The sequence below is a fragment of the Lissotriton helveticus genome, chromosome 7 (assembly GCF_964261635.1).
Source record: "Lissotriton helveticus chromosome 7, aLisHel1.1, whole genome shotgun sequence".
NCBI classification, from domain to species: Eukaryota; Metazoa; Chordata; class Amphibia; order Caudata; family Salamandridae; genus Lissotriton; species Lissotriton helveticus.
In genome coordinates, this window is record NC_136068.1 from 1,076,977,396 (window position 1) to 1,076,993,833 (window position 16,438).

General features: G+C 49.4%; 1 protein-coding gene across 2 annotated transcripts in view; it reads left to right on the forward strand.

Moving 5' to 3' along the window:
- Positions 1-16,438, forward strand: part of RNF213 (ring finger protein 213) — a 2,973,532-nt gene that overhangs the window by 274,113 nt on the left and 2,682,981 nt on the right. For both annotated transcript variants that reach the window (XM_078654076.1, XM_078654077.1), the window contains exon 3: positions 3,791-4,939. In XM_078654076.1, coding sequence (XP_078510202.1) covers positions 3,791-4,939 — 1,149 coding nt within the window. The remainder of the gene's footprint in view (positions 1-3,790; positions 4,940-16,438) is intronic.

A 16,438-nucleotide genomic window follows, 5' to 3' on the forward strand; every position in this document is an offset into this window, starting at 1 on the left:
ATTTACATACATCCATATTTTCTGCCGCTTCTGCGGTGAGTTCAAGCCCTTAACATTCCAAGTCCCTATACTAACAGGCATAGTGGAACCATAAAACCAAAGCTCTCAGTAGGCATTGCATGAACCTCCCCCCCCCCACAGTCGAGATTCCATCCGACAAATGTTGCCTGGTAGAATGACCCATCCCTCCTCCCCAGGCACCAGCACACTGACTGTCAGCCTCCATGAACCCTGACAACCCACCTTCCTGTTCCACGCACTCCCCAGTCACCTCCCCCCTGCACCACCACACACGCCACAGAACACTCACGTCGCCACCATCGTACCCCCCTGCACTCACCCCCCAGGATCCCCCATCCTCCAACCCCCCCCCCCCCCCAAACAGGAAACCAATAGGAAATAGCTCAGAATGCCACATCCAAGAGTACATGCCCCCCAACTCCAGAGCCCCCCCCCCTCCCCCTTCCCCCAAACAAAAAAACAACAGAAACCCTCTCAAGGCACTGAACCTGAACCGTGAAGTCATCAGTTCCAGCAGACCGTAGTTCGTAAGGCCCCCTCTGGACTGATATCGGGGTAGGGGTATCAACCTAGTGACCCCCAGGGCCACGGTCCGGGGTGTCTCCTCCAAAAGTACAATCGAACCCCCAGAACCTCAGGGCCAGAGCCCCTCCGACGCCATTCAGCGAAACATGGGTCATGCTGCTCCAGAACTCGCTTGAGAATCAGCCATTGTGGCGGAGGCCACCGAGGCCACCGCAGCTCCCCTTTCCTGCACGCTGGCCGTGTGATCCGGCCGTCGCCGATCCGGAGAAGAACCGACTCTATGCCAGGAAGAGGAACGACGTCGTCTCCTTGGCGGCGAGCTGCGAGTCTCCTGAGATGGTGCAACGTCCTCAAGACCCAGAAGATCCTTTGCCACCTGCAGGGAGCTAATCTGTGCTAGCCTATTCTGCCAGCGAAAGATGATACGGAAGGGATGTCCCCAGGAGTAAGAGATATTGCGTTCCCGCAGGAAGGTGGTCACAGGACGGAACTCTCTCCGTTTCTGAAGTGTCGATGCCGCCAGGTCCTGGTAAAGCTGCGGGTGATGGTCCCTAAATTGCAGAGAGGGGATGGTTCTAGCTTTCCGCAGGATGCGTTCCTTCACCTGAAAATCATGCACACAGACGAGGATATCCGGAGGCGGTCCCCCCCCCCGCCTGGGCAACCCCACTCTATGCACTCTGTCCATCCTTATTTCCTGCACATCCTCCTCATCTAGAACCTGCACGAACAGGGCCTGAACGTACCCACGCAGGTCCCCCGCCTCTCCGTCCCACGGCACCGCCTTGATGCGAATGTTATTTCGTCGGGAACGGTTCTCTAAGTCCTCCGCGTGGGTCTGCAGATCCAAATTTTGCTCAGTGAGACGGATGATGTCTTGTTGCAGGTGGTGTACATCATTCGCCACACTCAAATCGTGGTCTTCCAGCGTCGCCACCCTCTCGCCAAGCCCATCCACATCTCGCCTCACCTCCCGAAGATCTGAGGCCAATTGCGAGCGGAGTTCGGAGATATCCTCTCTAATGGAAGCAAAGAGCTCAGACATGAAGGCTTTAGTGGCAGGCGCCTCATCGTCCAATTGCTTTGACGAGCTACTGGCTCCCGGCGAGGCCGGCTGCTGCGAAGATTTAGGGGCACCATCCTTCCCTGGCCTCCCCTTCCGCTGCGTGGTAGACATCGTGAAGCTCCGGCTGTAGCACGGGGGCAGGCGTCCCCTCTGCTCCAGAGACCCAGATGGTAGTCTCGATCGGGGCCCTGCGCCCGCAGGCAGTGCAGCTCTCCCCCCCCGCCCCCCCCCCCCAGGCAGTCCAATCAGGGGTGTGACCTCTCCCTCTCCGGTAGGGACACTCTCTAGGGCAATGCAGCAAGCGTCCAGCGCACCCTCCAAACCAGGAAGTATAGGGGGTGGGGGGGGAGCTACCACCTCGGGCCCGACGCCCGCAGGGGGGTGCAACGGTATCGTAGGGTTCCCCCACCTGCAGCCCAGGCCACGAGAGCAAGCAGAACCGGGCCGCCAGGGCCGCCCGACAAGGCCCAATCAAAATGGCGTCTCGGGTTCACCCACCCGACTTTGCACTTAGTGGCCAAGCAGCAGTGTGTCCGGCTCGTTCGGACCGCTCTCAGGGCGGCACAGGGACCCCACCGCCCGAGTCTCCAGGCTCCCCAGGAAGCTCCAGTGACCGGTTTCAGAGGCGCAGGTATTCCAGCGCGGCTCAGCGTCAGCCTCCGGCAGAGTCCGCGGTGCATTCAAAGTAGGGCCCGCCTCCGCCCCGTCACCAGGCCCACTCCCGTAAAGCTGGCTCCTCGTGCTCTGGTCCACAGCCACCGCTGCTATCTTCCCCGCCGTATCTACTCACCCCAGTGATTCGGGGGAGTGAGCAGCTCTCCACGGTCGTCCGCTCTGCCGGATGCCTCCGGCGGGTCCCGGTCTGCCGCACCTCGACCTCCCACTGCTCAGCCAGGCCAGCACCGCCGAGTCTCTTCCTTGGCGTGCACCAGCAACTAGAGCCTCCACAGGCAAGACGCGCCCTCTGCTCCTCGGCAGGTCCACGAGAGCCGCAGCAGGTACGCCAGCGCGGGCCGCCTCCTCTCCGTGTTGGACGCCGCCTAGTCCGGGTCCGGCCCCTCGATCACGCGAGGCCGGTGCTTCAAAGGCCGCAACTCGTCTCTGTTCTGGTGGGCGCCGCAGGCCCCGCTCCGCTCCGCCAGACGCACGTGCGGACCACTCCGCCAGACGCACGTGCGGACCACTCCCCCAGGCGTCGGCGACCTCCGCTGTCCGTCTGAAGCCGGTCAGCACACCTTGGACCCCGCTATTCGGTGCTTTGTTAGAACGGCGTCGGAGAGGCTCTAAGAAGCGTCCTACTCCGACACCATCTTGGCCACGCCCCCGGTTTTATATTTTTTACGCACAATGTTGTTTATTAATGCTGTACTATGTGCATTTTGCACTGCAAATGTTTTTCAACAAGAGTTTAGGTGCCTGTAATCCAAAACTAGACGATATGTATTGTCTGGTTTGGAGACAGGAAAGAAAGGATTGTTCATTGATGAGGTGCATGTTTCAATCACCCCTTTGTATTCAAGGTGATCTAAGATCTCCCTGACCTGTATAGCTTCTTGCTTAATTGGGTACTGCCTTTGTGCAGTTGGTTGCTTTTTTTTTCACTGGATCTTATGATGAGGTGAGTCCTCATCCCATCCTACATGATTTTTGAATAGCGCTGGGGCTTGGGTGACTGCCCATTTCCTGGCATAGCATAAGTATATTTTAAATGTACTGGAACATGGTTGGAGAAGGCTGGCATAATGATGTCTTCGCCATGTGGGCACTCCCTGACAAATTCTGGTGGCCAGTCCTGTTCTGCTGAAAGTATATCATAGCCCTTTGAAAGTCGCTCCCAAAAGAGTGCTTTCACTTTTCTTGGTATGTCCCCCTCCATCCGAAGTGTTATTTCATATAACCTATGTGGAGAGCTAACCCTTGTATCTGCAGTTTCAACTTGAATATCCTCATTCAAGTCCACTGTCTCCAGAAGTATCTTCAGGTTCTGGCGAGCTTCACTCATTTCATGCTTTTATGCCTGTTCTTACATTCAGTTACCCTTGCAAAAGTCAATCTTGGAGGAAATTGTCCAATAAATGAATTATTCTTGTGATGATTTAGGCTGGTTATGTGGTTATGAATAAGTTTCAAAATATAATACATACATTATGATACCCTTTGTTTTCTATTTTGATTTAGAAAAAGAAGAGAAACCGAAAGAAGAAACAAAAAAAGTCCTTATCTGAGGAGACAGACTCCCTAACATCACTTTCCTCTGAAATGTCTGGCCACGACCGTGAAGTATTAAGAAATCAGAAAACGGAGCAGGGTGACTCATTAGCATCAGATGGCATCAAGAAAGAGAATCAAATGGTAGAACACGTTCTTGTTAAGGAAAAGAAGCCGACTGTACTCACTACGGACACAGTCCACGTGAGCCAGACCAATCCAGCTGGTCCTAACCCATCTCCGAACATTGATAAACAGAACCTTTTACCGTCCTCAAGAAATGTGGCACAGAATATAAGCAGTTCTGGCCCTGTGAATAAAGTTACTAAAGAGAGTCCTCAACAAGAAAGCCTTGCCCTTGTGTGGCAGTCTGCATCACCACTGACAGAAGCCTCTGATGGCAGCTCTGCTGGTGTTCCTCCAAGCTTCCTTGATCAGCAGGAAGCGAATAATACTCCAGTAACTCCTCTGTCAGACGATTTAGGTGGTGTACCCTCATCAGTGAAAAGAGTAGAACAATGTAAAAGTGTGGATCATGAGAATTCTGTGCTGGAAGGTCCACAGTCTATGGATGTGGGAATAAAAGAGAAAACATTGAGTCAGTCGGACACTGCCACAGAAAAGAAAGGGTTAAGTAAAACTATAAGTTCAGAGACTTCATCATACGCTGATGTAGTGAGTAAGGGAAACAGCAGTGCTTCTGGTGACAGTGGTACTAATGCTAGTCAAGACAAACTCCCTATTACGGGGAGACAAAAGACAGAAGACCAAAGCAAAAAGAGAAATATAGACCAAGCCAATGCTGAAATGGCAAAAGGAGACGAGGCTGGCCATTTGAAAGGGAAGGAAAAAAACACTTACAAAAACAGGGATCAAGCAAGTTCAAAAGAAAGAAGTCAAGGTCAAGAAAATTCGGAAAATATGAAGGAGGAGCAAAGCATCTCCAAAAAAGTGGAGGAATCCACAGTTAAAACAGTGTCAAACAGCGAAGCCAGTTCGGGAAAGGTGAAAGGTCATGACAATCCTGAGAAGAAAACTGACAGCCAAACTATCTCTGAAAAGAATACCTCAAAGAAGCAGAAAAATAAGAACTTGCATGTAAGCCCGCAGGAACTAAAGGTACATAACTCAAGTAAAGTGTAATCATTCCATACATGCTTACAGCAACCTGGCACACTATGTTTATTCTGTATTTTAAGTGTTTGTGCAACTCATTGAAAGACCTTGGTATCTTTTTCTGCCATACAGATTCCGAAGGAGCATAAGTAATATTGTTTACATTGCCATGATGAGGAGTATCCCAGAGGAGGTGGCTTGAGCTTCCATTTGGCAGCTTCATATCGTAAAAACCTTAGCCTCTCCCAGACCCGGGTTGCTGGTTTTGTTTGCACACGGAATACAATATGACACGGCTTATTAACATGCTCTGCTCTTCCATAAACTAATTACGGGGTGATTTATTTTTCACGGCCTGCCGATTATAGCTAGTGAAACTGTTACAATTTCTGACTCTGATAACATCAGAGTAAGACTCCTTCAATTGGCCATGAGAATCGTAGATATTCTGAAAGCATACATTGCAGAAAAACAAGGAAATCTTGAAGTTCAAACTAGAGGATGGTTGTGTATCAAAATAACTTCTTTATGCTGGCCAGTCGCATAGAACTCACTTGTTTACCCCCTGTTCAGAGGGCTACAGACCACTCATAGGTTACTAGGCCCAAACGTGGTGGTTTAAGCCTTTTACTCCTGATGTCCCGGGGCCGACTACTATGGATCCTGAGCAATTGGGCCAAGCAGCTCTTCTGGACTCTGTGGTGCTGTGGACAGCCAGTCAAAGGCTCTCTCTGGGGTGGAAGTGTGGATACAGATTAGTGAACACAACTTAAAAATCAGAGTGCACAGAAATATTAATTAATCAATGTCCAGTCAAATACTTATCTTTATCACAATAAGTATTTTATTTCCAACTCTATGCTTTCTAAGGCAGGTAACGACATTCATAGACAACACGTTTACCCTTGGAGGTTTAGGGCTCTAGGGTTTCACTGCCAAATCCCTGTCCCACCCTCTCCTTGTAACATGGTTGGGGTTAATTCCTATTCAGCGGTCACCGCATTCAGAGAATGTTCACTAGTAGACATTAACTCTATCGTCCACTTCAACTCTTAGAAAATAGTCAAAAGTGTATTGATTCTGCAGCGCTCTTAGAAGCTCTCCGTCCACGAGTTCAGGTCAGGTGCAGTCCATGATGCCCCTAATAACAGACGAGTCATCATGGCATAACAGGTCTCTGGTTTCTTCCCGATCCTCACAGCATGGCAGAATGCAGTCGGTACCACGGCAGACCTTCCTGGCACTTGGGGTCTGTAAAATCTAGTCTAGATAACTCTTCACATGCTGATAGGTAGTAAAAGAGGTTTATTCCAAATACACCTCATCCGTCGCCATCTGGGAATCAACTTATACTGGATGACACACAAGTAATGGTCCTAAAACATTCATAATAAACATTCCTTATTCCACTAATCTGCATGTGGTTCTACGCTCAGAACCACATGCAGGAGACACCACACGTCTCCCTTCCTTATTTGTATTTAAATAATCAACATTGGCGTGTCACTGAACAAACCATGGTTGTGGTAGTATAAACTTGCGAACAACATGACTAGAGAGTGGGTGGAGACGGCACCAGACATCCTGTAACTAGCAATCTGCCATCCACTGTGGACCGGAAGCAGAGAAAGCTCCTATTGGATCAGACTGCTGTCCAGATCGATCCAGGTCGGTGTCCATTACAAAGTTCAAGTCGCCCCCAATCAAGATGGCAGAGTCGGGGGACCTGAAGATGGGAGTCAGGAAATTCAGGATGAAGGGTTATTGAGGTTCATTAGGTGCATACTTGTTTACTAGAATAATTCGAAAGGTACCCAATTTAAGTCTAACTGGCTTCGATGATCGTGTCTAGCACCTCCCCTTTAAATCCACGTGACAAAACAATTGGATACACCTCCCCCACCCCCACTTGGAGGGGCCACAGGACCCTAGCTGGCGAGGGAACCATCAGGAGTGCATTCTGGGTGTGTCTTTGGAAAATAGGTGTGTGTCCTGTAAAAGGCCAGTATCGCTACAGGACTGTTGCAGGGATGAAAGCACTGCAGACTGTTTGATGGGATTTATTGAGGCTGGTTATCTTAAGGGCCTGGAATGTGAGACAAGGGAGACTGGCTGTGAAAGCTGAATGTCTCCTGAGGTGAGAGTTCACTGCAGTGAGCCCTGCAAAGCAGAGTCCATGATCAATTAGACTAGGACCCAAAGACTGGCCCGTATGGAGGGGCAAAAGAAGAAGAAAAACCCCAACAAAAAAACTATCCAACAAGAACATACAAAATAAATAATGAAGCATCGAAGAAGTCATTATAGAAAGGTGCATAGTCTGGAACATGAGCCAGATAAGGGCAGGTCGAAGAAAACTTTGGCACACAATCAGATGTATCCCAAAGAAAGGCATAGAGGGTAAACATACAGAACGTGGCGCAGAGCTGTCAAGGTGCCCTCCTGCCAGGCATGGTTATGTTGCAAAAGAAGAGGTACCAGCAGTTCAGGTCGCATCAGACTTGTCAGTGCCCTACGTTAGTACCTCCAGAACTGATTGTCGATCCTGAGCTATTGTAGCCGGGCCTGGTTTCTTTGTTGTGCTGGAGTTGCCAACCCGCCGCCAGATGGAGTGTTTGAGTCTGGAGGTCTAGAGAGGTGGTGCGAGGAGGATCCTCCGAGGAATCGGTAATACCGGGTTCATCCGACTTGCCGTGAGGTTTTTAGTAAGTGTAAGTGTCTTATCGCCAATGTCACTCCCAGTAGGTCTCGTAGGCATGTTTTTATGGTAGTGATCTTTCCTAGTCCTACTGGAGGACATGGCTAGAGGCTGACCTTAGACGGATGCAGCAACCAGGTGATACCTCTCTTGCGCTTCCGCAGGGGCCTCAAGGCCAGAAGCAGAGTGGCAAACTGCTGGGGCCCCCAGACGACAAGAAAACACACAGGAGGTGGGCGGATGGTGGGCCGCCAAGTTGGGGGGCCTCTAGACTCCGAGCCTTTATGAGGGAGCTCCCTCCAACTTGCCAGCTGAAGTTGCAGCTTTGGAAGGGCGGTCAAAGTGTCATTGTGTCTCCGGGTGAGCGGTATAGCAAGGGCCTTCGCTGCTGATCACAGCCCCTATGGAAAGCGCTGCCAATATCAAAGCGAACACAAAGGTTTCACAGTCATAGTCCACCAAGGAGTGAGCAGTCAGCAAGTGTGGGGCAAGGCCAGCAGTCAATGCCAAGTGAGAGACCAGGGAAACTGCCTCTAGGCCAAGAAGCAGAGATCAAAGGAGGTGTGTGGCAATGGGGGAATCTATGTAGAGCTGAGGGGGGCGTCACCCGCAAGCATCACAGGAGTAAGTCTCCAAAGCGTCTTGCAGGTGCTCAAAAGAGCAGGGGCCCCTGGAACATCAGCTGGCTCTAGCAAGTCATTCAAAAGTCACTTTATGTAAGGGGGCAGGTGATGGAATGTTGCTTACTGGATGAGGGGCCACGTCAAGACCTCGGGGCTGCCGCTAGGAGGCAGCAACTGACCTTGATTCCCCTCTGGCAGCTGCAGATGAAGGGCCTGATGGGTTGCCGGGCCTATTCGCCATCCGGTGATGAAATGAGACCTCCCCGTCCGACCACGTAGCAGAGAAGAGTGGCCGCCCAATCCTCTGTGAGCCGCACTTACACCATTGCAAGCCCACCGGGTCCTTCGCTTTGTGGGCTCATTAGTAGACGGGGGCCCATTTGGTCCCAGTCGCCTCCACCATGCCGGGCCACTATCGTAGGCCACACCAGCTCACACCATATGTGCATTAGTTGTAAGCTGCAGTCAAGGGAGGAGCAGTGTCGTGTAGCAGTCTCCACTTCACTTTGCAGGAGACCCTGTGGGCCGCTGCAGTTTCAGACCTAGCTTCCCGAACTGCGAGTCCAGAATATTCAGGCTATGATACCAATGTTTCAGCCTCTATGCTGGATTTTGGTGAGACTGACTCTGAGGCTGCTGGGCCACATGGCCCAGATCTCAAAGGGAACTGCACATGATCTGCAGTGGTGGCAGGCTCTCTCATCATCATGGCGCGGACAAACTTAGCCGAAGATGCCTAGCGGATCACGAATGGCGTCTCCATCCGCAGGTGGTGGTAGGTCTCTTTCAGCAGTGGAGAGAGCCTTAGTTTGATTTGTTAGCCACTGCAGAGAATGCGTAATATCTGCAGTTCTGCGAGCTGATGTTTCCGAGGCAGCTCTTGCTCAGAGACGCTTTTTGTCTTGAGTGGAGCTCCGGCCTCCTGTATGCCTATCCGATCCTACCACTTCTGCCCCGAATCCCAAGGAACACTCCTACGTCTTGCGTGGAGATTGATCGGCGACAGTTGACAGCCTACCTTCCATCTGAAGTCGGTTATGTTATTCTGGCATCCACCAAACCAGTATATGCCTTTCTTTGGGGCACGTTTGTGGCGTGACATGCATAAAATTGGTTGACCTCCCTTTCTGATACCCTTTCTCAGGTTCTTCTCATTATTCTTTGGTTTGCCCACCAGGGCTCTGCTCTGGGCACCTTAAAGGGTTATCTTTCTGCTATTTCAGCCTTTCTGTGGTTGCCTGACCAGCCATCCCTCTTCGAATCCCCTATTCTATGTAAGTTCTTAAAAGGTTTACAGCATAAGTTTCCACCTTCTCCCTTTTATCATGCATCAGTGGGACCTTAATCTCGTCCTGACATTCCTTATATGCTCTCCCTTTGAGCCCTTTCAAATCTCAGGCTCCTTACCATCAAGACTGCCTTCCTGGTGGCAATAACATCTGTCCCGAGGGTCAGTGAGCTTCAGGTTTTGTCATCCAAGTCTCTGTACCTGAACATCTACCCAGACAAGTTGGTTTTATGAATTTGAGCTACCCTTAAGCTGAAAGTTGTCACTCCCTTTCAAAGCCAAATGTATACTTTATTTGATTAAAAAAGATATAATCATAAAAGTGGAGTATATACAAACATACATAAATAAACAGTTAAAATAACTCAAATATGATGAAGTAATATATCAGTATTAAAACTAAAATCTTGCTTTGTTACAAATTAGTTTCTTTAAAAAACATTGGGAGGCCCTTCCGATTTCTGAGTGAAATTATAATATGCATGGCGAATAAAAATTGTGAAGGCTATGTTTAAAACTGTGTTTTCTGAAGACAGAGCTGCAATAATTGCCTGTCTACAGGTCCGGAGTCCCAGCCTATTCCACTCAGTTTTCAGCTTACGTCTGCGCTGTGGCAGTAGAGCCGGGCAGAGACATACTACATGCTCCAGGGTTTCATCCGTCTTACCACACCCTCTGCACAATAGATCCTCTGTCATTCGGTGCCAGGAAGGTAAACTCTTTAAAAGTTGCCAGTCACCCAACCTGAGAGCCATAAAGCTAAGTTTTAAGTGCAGGGAGTAGGTGCAAGACAAATAGGAAGGAGGGAAGGCCGACCCATAAGAATTTATTATTGCCCCTGCGTGTCTGCGTTTAGAAAAGAGAGCTTTATCAGTGATTTGGGACCTCATTCGTATGAGTTTCTTGATGCTAATTTAAAAAACTGCCTTACTGGGGTTAAGATCCCATAATTCACCCTCCGACAGTTGCTGGACACAGTCCTTAAAAAAATGGCTTTTATTGATATTTCGCTGCGTTGTTTGGCGAAGGTACCCCTAGTATCAAAATTGACCCCTAAATATTTGTTTTTCCTATTGTAAGACACGTGTTATTATATAAACATCCGCCACCATGGTTGCGTTTCTTGCCGAAGGTAATCACTTTGGTTATCTTTAGGTTAACCTCTAAATTATTCAAGGAGATATAGCTGCGTAGTTAATTTAGTAGCCTTTGCAGCCCTACCCGGGTGAGACGAAAAAGGACCAAATCGTCAGCATATAGAAGATTGCTTATTAGCTCACCACCCATCTTGGGAGGATGGCTGTTTATTTCTTCTAGGGTGGCTGGTAAATCTGCTATAAACAGGTTAAAGAGTAGTGGGGCCAGCACACATCCCTGTTTGACACCTCTCGTTGTCATGATTTTCCGAGAGAGATGTGTGCCAGTCCCCAACTTTTTATCCATGTCCTGGTATGCAGTTGAGTAATCGCCTCCAGAAGTTTAGCTTGGATCCCCCATTTTTTTAGCTTGACCCAAAGAGCAGCCCTGGGGACCCGGTCAAAGGCGGCTTTGAAATCTACAAAGCAGCAGAAAACAGACCTTGATGTAATAAGTGCATTATCAACAATTATAGACAGTGCCAACAGATTAGTCGTGGTGCCAGAGTCAGCAGTAAAGCCAGTTTGATTCCTTGGGATCGAGTTATTCTGCTTTACCCAGGTTCTCCGTTCCTCCAATAGAATACTTGCATAATACTTTGCCTCAATGTCTAAAAGGGCGATTAGTCTGTAATTGGTTGGGGACGCATGAGATCCTGACTTATAAATCGGATGAATTATGGCACCACGCCAAGAGTCCGGAATGGTTGAGCTTCTTAGTGCAAAATTGAAAAAAAAGTTAAATATCCTGACCAAAGGTTGATATTTGTTTTGAGCAAAATCCGTGGTAAACCGTTCCGTCCAGGTGCTCCATCAGATCTTGCTTTTGTTAGTACTTTTGTGACTATGTCTTGAGAAATCAGCAGATCCCCACTTAAAGATTCCGAGAATTCGATGGAAATGCTCCAGCCCTTACTCGGGCTTGATTTTGTGAGGTTGAGAGGACAGATGTCTGTAGAAGCTGATCCCTCTGTGACCCTAAAGTGTTCAGTCAAAAAGGCAGACCAGTCGGCTTCTGCAATGTTTGCACACCCAGATGAGGGTAGTCTAGAATTTTGGCGATGGATTAACACCTTGGGTGCTTCCCAGATTTTTCCCCTGTGCTGAACCTTATTGATTCCCATTGTTCCTGACGAGCTCAGCTCGTCATGAGCACCCTAGAGGTATACCTCATGACGAGCTGAGCTCGTCATGAGCATGGAAGGGGTTAAAGCCCAGAATTTTCTTGTGTTGCGATTTTTGCTCTCCCATAATAGTTTGCACCAGAATTGACCTAAATAAAGTCGTTTATCTTTTTGTTGAGCCTGCCTAAATCTTTTTTGGGCGGTTTTATACACGTTCAAGAGCTCACTGTTCCCAGGAGATTTCTTAAGAGCACACATGGCATTGTTTCTGTTTTTTTTTAATACCATAGTTTGGGTTGAAATCGTATACTGGGGGCTGAGAGGAGCCTTATGAGTGGGCGGTGTAGATGGCAAAAGGCTTATCAAATGAAGACAGAAGGTGGACCAGGAAACAGTAGGGGAGGCCGCCAAGTCAGTGCCTCCCTTTGTAAATGCCAAACATTCCTTCATGACAGTAGGGCAGATGTCTTCACTCCATCTTAGTCGTTAAAGGTTTTCGGTGTAAATTCCTTTACAGGTTGTAGAAGCGTATTTGTGATACATTGGGCTTTACATTGAAGGTAGCAACTTAAGGTCGCTTTCCGATCGGGGATAAATGGTGTAGTTTACCAGATGTTGAAACAAGGCTAAATTACAGATGGTGTAGTCAAGATAGGAATGTTGACGACCATTAGTCCAAGACCACTTTGGCGGAGTATCATTCATAGATCTTCCATTCATCACCAGGAAGCAGGCACTCTAAAGTTGCAGCACACAGAGTTCTCCTAAACCACAGTGTTAGAACCGGGGTCTCTAGTTGGCAGGGGTATGTACCCTAGTCCAAGTAGGGACCACCGCTTCCGACCTGGTAGCTTGGCGCAGAGCAGCAAAGGCGTAACTTCAGAGGCAATGTGTAAAGTATTTGTGCAACACGCAGCAGCAGTGACGCAATAAGAACACTCATAAAAGGACACCACACAGTTGTTTATAAAAATATAAAATAGCTTTATCTCAAATTTATGCAAGGTCCACAATTGGTAAGATCAATAATCCAGTCAATCCAGTTCCAGGTAGGGTCAATAGTAAAATAAATCCAGGTTTCGGGCAAGATCACTAATCCAAATGGCACATTGCATGCTCTTCTCTGTACTGTCTCCACACATAGAGAACCACAGGTCTCAGTCACATATCAGGGAGACTGCTGTCTCAGAGATCCCCGCAATTGGCTGTCTCTCAGTGGTAAAGCAAAACAAACCCCCCCCAGCAGGAGCCGTGCTGTGCCCAGCTTGAAATGTACAGAATGCCAGTCCCTTCCACACTGATCGTCTCAGGGGATGGGGGTCAAAAGGGTGCCCAGTTAATGGGCCCGATACAGGCATGTCACCAGGAGCGGGGCTCACTGTCACCAGAATGTCCCACTCGTTTGCTTGCAGAAGGGCACAATCAATCCCCTAATCGGTGTGCACAGTCTCTGACTCACGGAGCGGTAGTTGCTGTTCACCCGCTACCTGCGGTACTTTTAAAATGCCCCCAAAGCCAGCTGCACACTTTCCTGCTGTCCCGCTATTGGGCTACACTGGACCCCGCAGCCCGCTATTGTCTCCCTAGACCTCTGGCAGCTTCGCACACATTCGTACCTGGGGACAGGCGCTGGCTCTGGGCCTCCTGGGGGTCAGAGCTTCCTCCCGGTCTCAGCGTGGTACGTGGAGATCAGGTGCCCCTTCACACGGCCTCCTTCGTGTTCCTGCGGCGAGCCCTCCGGTTACTAGGCAACGCCCGCGCTGGCTCCAATCCGAGCGCGGCGCGACCTCTGACGTCACGGGGAGATCCTTGCTGAGCTCCCGAGGCTCCCGGGCCTGCGAGGTGATTCCGGCTATTCAGCGCCTCCCTTTACAGCGCCTCACCTCACAGCGCTTGTCACGGCCCCGGGCAGGCGGTGGGGATTACAGCACTTAGTACTTCGCTGCTTCACAATGCCCACTCTCCTCAAGTGATTGTCACGTCCCGGGCAGGCGGTGGTGTCCGTATCACGCACAGCTTTTTCCCCCGGACGCGGCGGTGAAGTTGGGGCCACTTTTAAGGCACGTTCCACACCAGTCCCAGCGCCTTCTCGTCACCGCGCTCGGGTTATGGGCACACAGCGCTTCTTGACGGCAGCGCTTCTCAGCACATTCCTAACCCGGGCGGCGGCGGTGATGTCAGGCTTGCAGCGCTCCTTCCCTACCGCGCTTTCCAGCCCAGCCAGGGGTGATGGAGTTAGCAACCCACACCCGGGGCTGCAGAGGTAGTTTTCTGGAGAAGGCACAGGGCAAACAATGCTGAACGCAGGCACAGTGTTGCAGGGGCAAGTCTTTCCAATGTTGCGGGTTGCAAAAAGGTCCTTAAAAGGTGGTAGTCCCAAAGAGGCAGTTCATAGGAACTTGGTGGAGACACTCGGGGATGATATTTCCGTCCCCCATGCAGGGCAGGATCAGCAGGCAGTAGGGCAGCTCAGCAGGTTGTGGGGCAGCAGTTCCTTGGAGCAGTCAGCCTCCTTCCCAGTGGCAATCCTCTTGCGCAACAGTCCTCACTCCAGCAGGGATTCTTCCAGGTCCAGCAGTGTAACAAGAATGTGAGGCCAGGACCCTCCCTTATATATCTTTTTAGTCCAGGGGCTAGAAAGTGGTGCAAGTCTCTGGAAGGGTCTGAGGGCAGGGGCTTCTGGAAGAGTCCAGGGAGTTCTGGTATGTTCCCTGCCTTCCCTGACCTAGCTGTCACAGTGACGAGAGACAGGCCGTTAAGGCTACAGTGGGCAGCCCATCACAGCTCATCCCAGGGAAGAAGGTGTGAATCACCACTCCCACCTCCCAACCCAGGCAGGCTATCAGTATGCAGAGGGGACGGGGGAGTCTGCAGCCTAATCTAAGTGTAGGCAGGAAAAGGTCCCCTTTATAAAAGTGGGATCCCTAGCGCAGTAATGCCCAAACCCTATATATCATTGGTAAGGGTTCCCCTCCCGAGTCCGACAAGACCAAACATGATAGACTTATTAGGTCCCTGTCAGAAGTTATTCCATAAGGGGAGGTTCCCAATGTTAGCCTATGGAGGATTAAACCTTACTGCGGTAGCAGTGGCTTGTGGCAGATATGCCAGCCTCACAAGGTTTTAGGGAAGAGCACCTGCACCTCAGCACTGTTTAGCAGTGGTGAGGCGCCCAGAGTCCTAAGTCCAACAAAATGTAAGGTAAAAATGGGAGGCAAAAAGGGCAAAAATGTAGGGGAGACCACCCTAATGCTGACAGGTCTAACGCGCACAGTATGCTTGATTTGGTGGTTTGGACTGCGCCTCTACTTCTGTTGATGTAGATAGAAAAAGCCCTTCAAGGTCAGCAGAGTTTCCCTGAAAGAGGTTGGTGTTGAAGTCTCCGGTGATCATACAGTCTGAGTGAGGAAAATCCACAGCCAGGTCACATACGATCTTAATTAAGCGTGTTAAATGCTCCTTTTTCGAACGCGTGCTCGGATTAATGTAAACATTAAGAAGTAAAAGCGATCGCTGTTTGCTCCACGAACTGATCTTAACTCCAAGTAGGCAGTCCTCTTCAATGTTTAGCAGCTCAGTCGGGCCTTTTAGATTGTTGGAGCCATAAATCGCCAGACCACCTTTGGGGTGGCCGTAGATACGGTCTCTAATTGCTGGTTTCCAGTATTCAATAAAACCTATAACTGGGCAATTTTGGGTAGCCCAAGTTTCCTGAAAGGCTATTATTTCGTTCCCAAATATAAAGTTGGACGTCTCCAAGTTGGTTATTTTCTGATGGAGACCACTGATGTTCCATGAGCACAGTGTAAAGGATGACTGCAAGACCGAGTTTAAAATGTTTTTGGGAGGTGATAATTGAGATCTTGTTGGCACCAGATCATTGCAATTTGGGACTGCGGAGTATTTTCCAAATGGTCAGTCTGATTTTTTTTTTGCAGACCAGGGCAGCCGGAAGCCAACCCCAGTCTTGAGCTTTTTCAGGGTTAGAAGTTTTGGCCCAAGAGTTTTCAGTCAGTTGTGTAATGCCTAAGGCGTTTTCTAGAATTGAATAAGGCCTATTTTTAACACCCATCCCTGAGCATTGTGCTCTTATCGGGATGGCTGGCTGTTTTAGTAGTGCTATGGGATAGCCTGGGGTAGAGTAAGAGTGGATTTTAATTCCCCATTGCTGAAAAATGTCCTTTTGGGCTAGGAATGCTTGTGCCCAAGTAGCGGATCTAAAGGTCACCAGGGTTACTTCAGAAGGTTGAAAGTCTCTTGGTGGGAGAAATTCGATGGACTCAATTTCATCGGATGTCAGAGTCTCAAAGCCCGGAATACCGTTCACTAATTTGATTATGTTTGATCTGTTGAATATCATGCTGTCCTTTTGATTTGTATTCAGGAGCAAGAAGTATTTTGAAATACTGTAGATCGCTTTTGGCACTGTGAGTGCTGGGACTTAAATTAGACAAAATGCATTTTCCAGTTAAGGAGCCTAAATCTGATCCCAGATGGAGATGGGGAAAATCTCGTGAACCTTGGGTGGGTATTCGAGCGTCTTTGAGTGAGGGTGAAATGTTGTTAAAAGTTATTTTTTGAGGATTGAGTTCAATGTTTAAATTTTCAAATTGAGGAAGAGTTAGGGAAACAA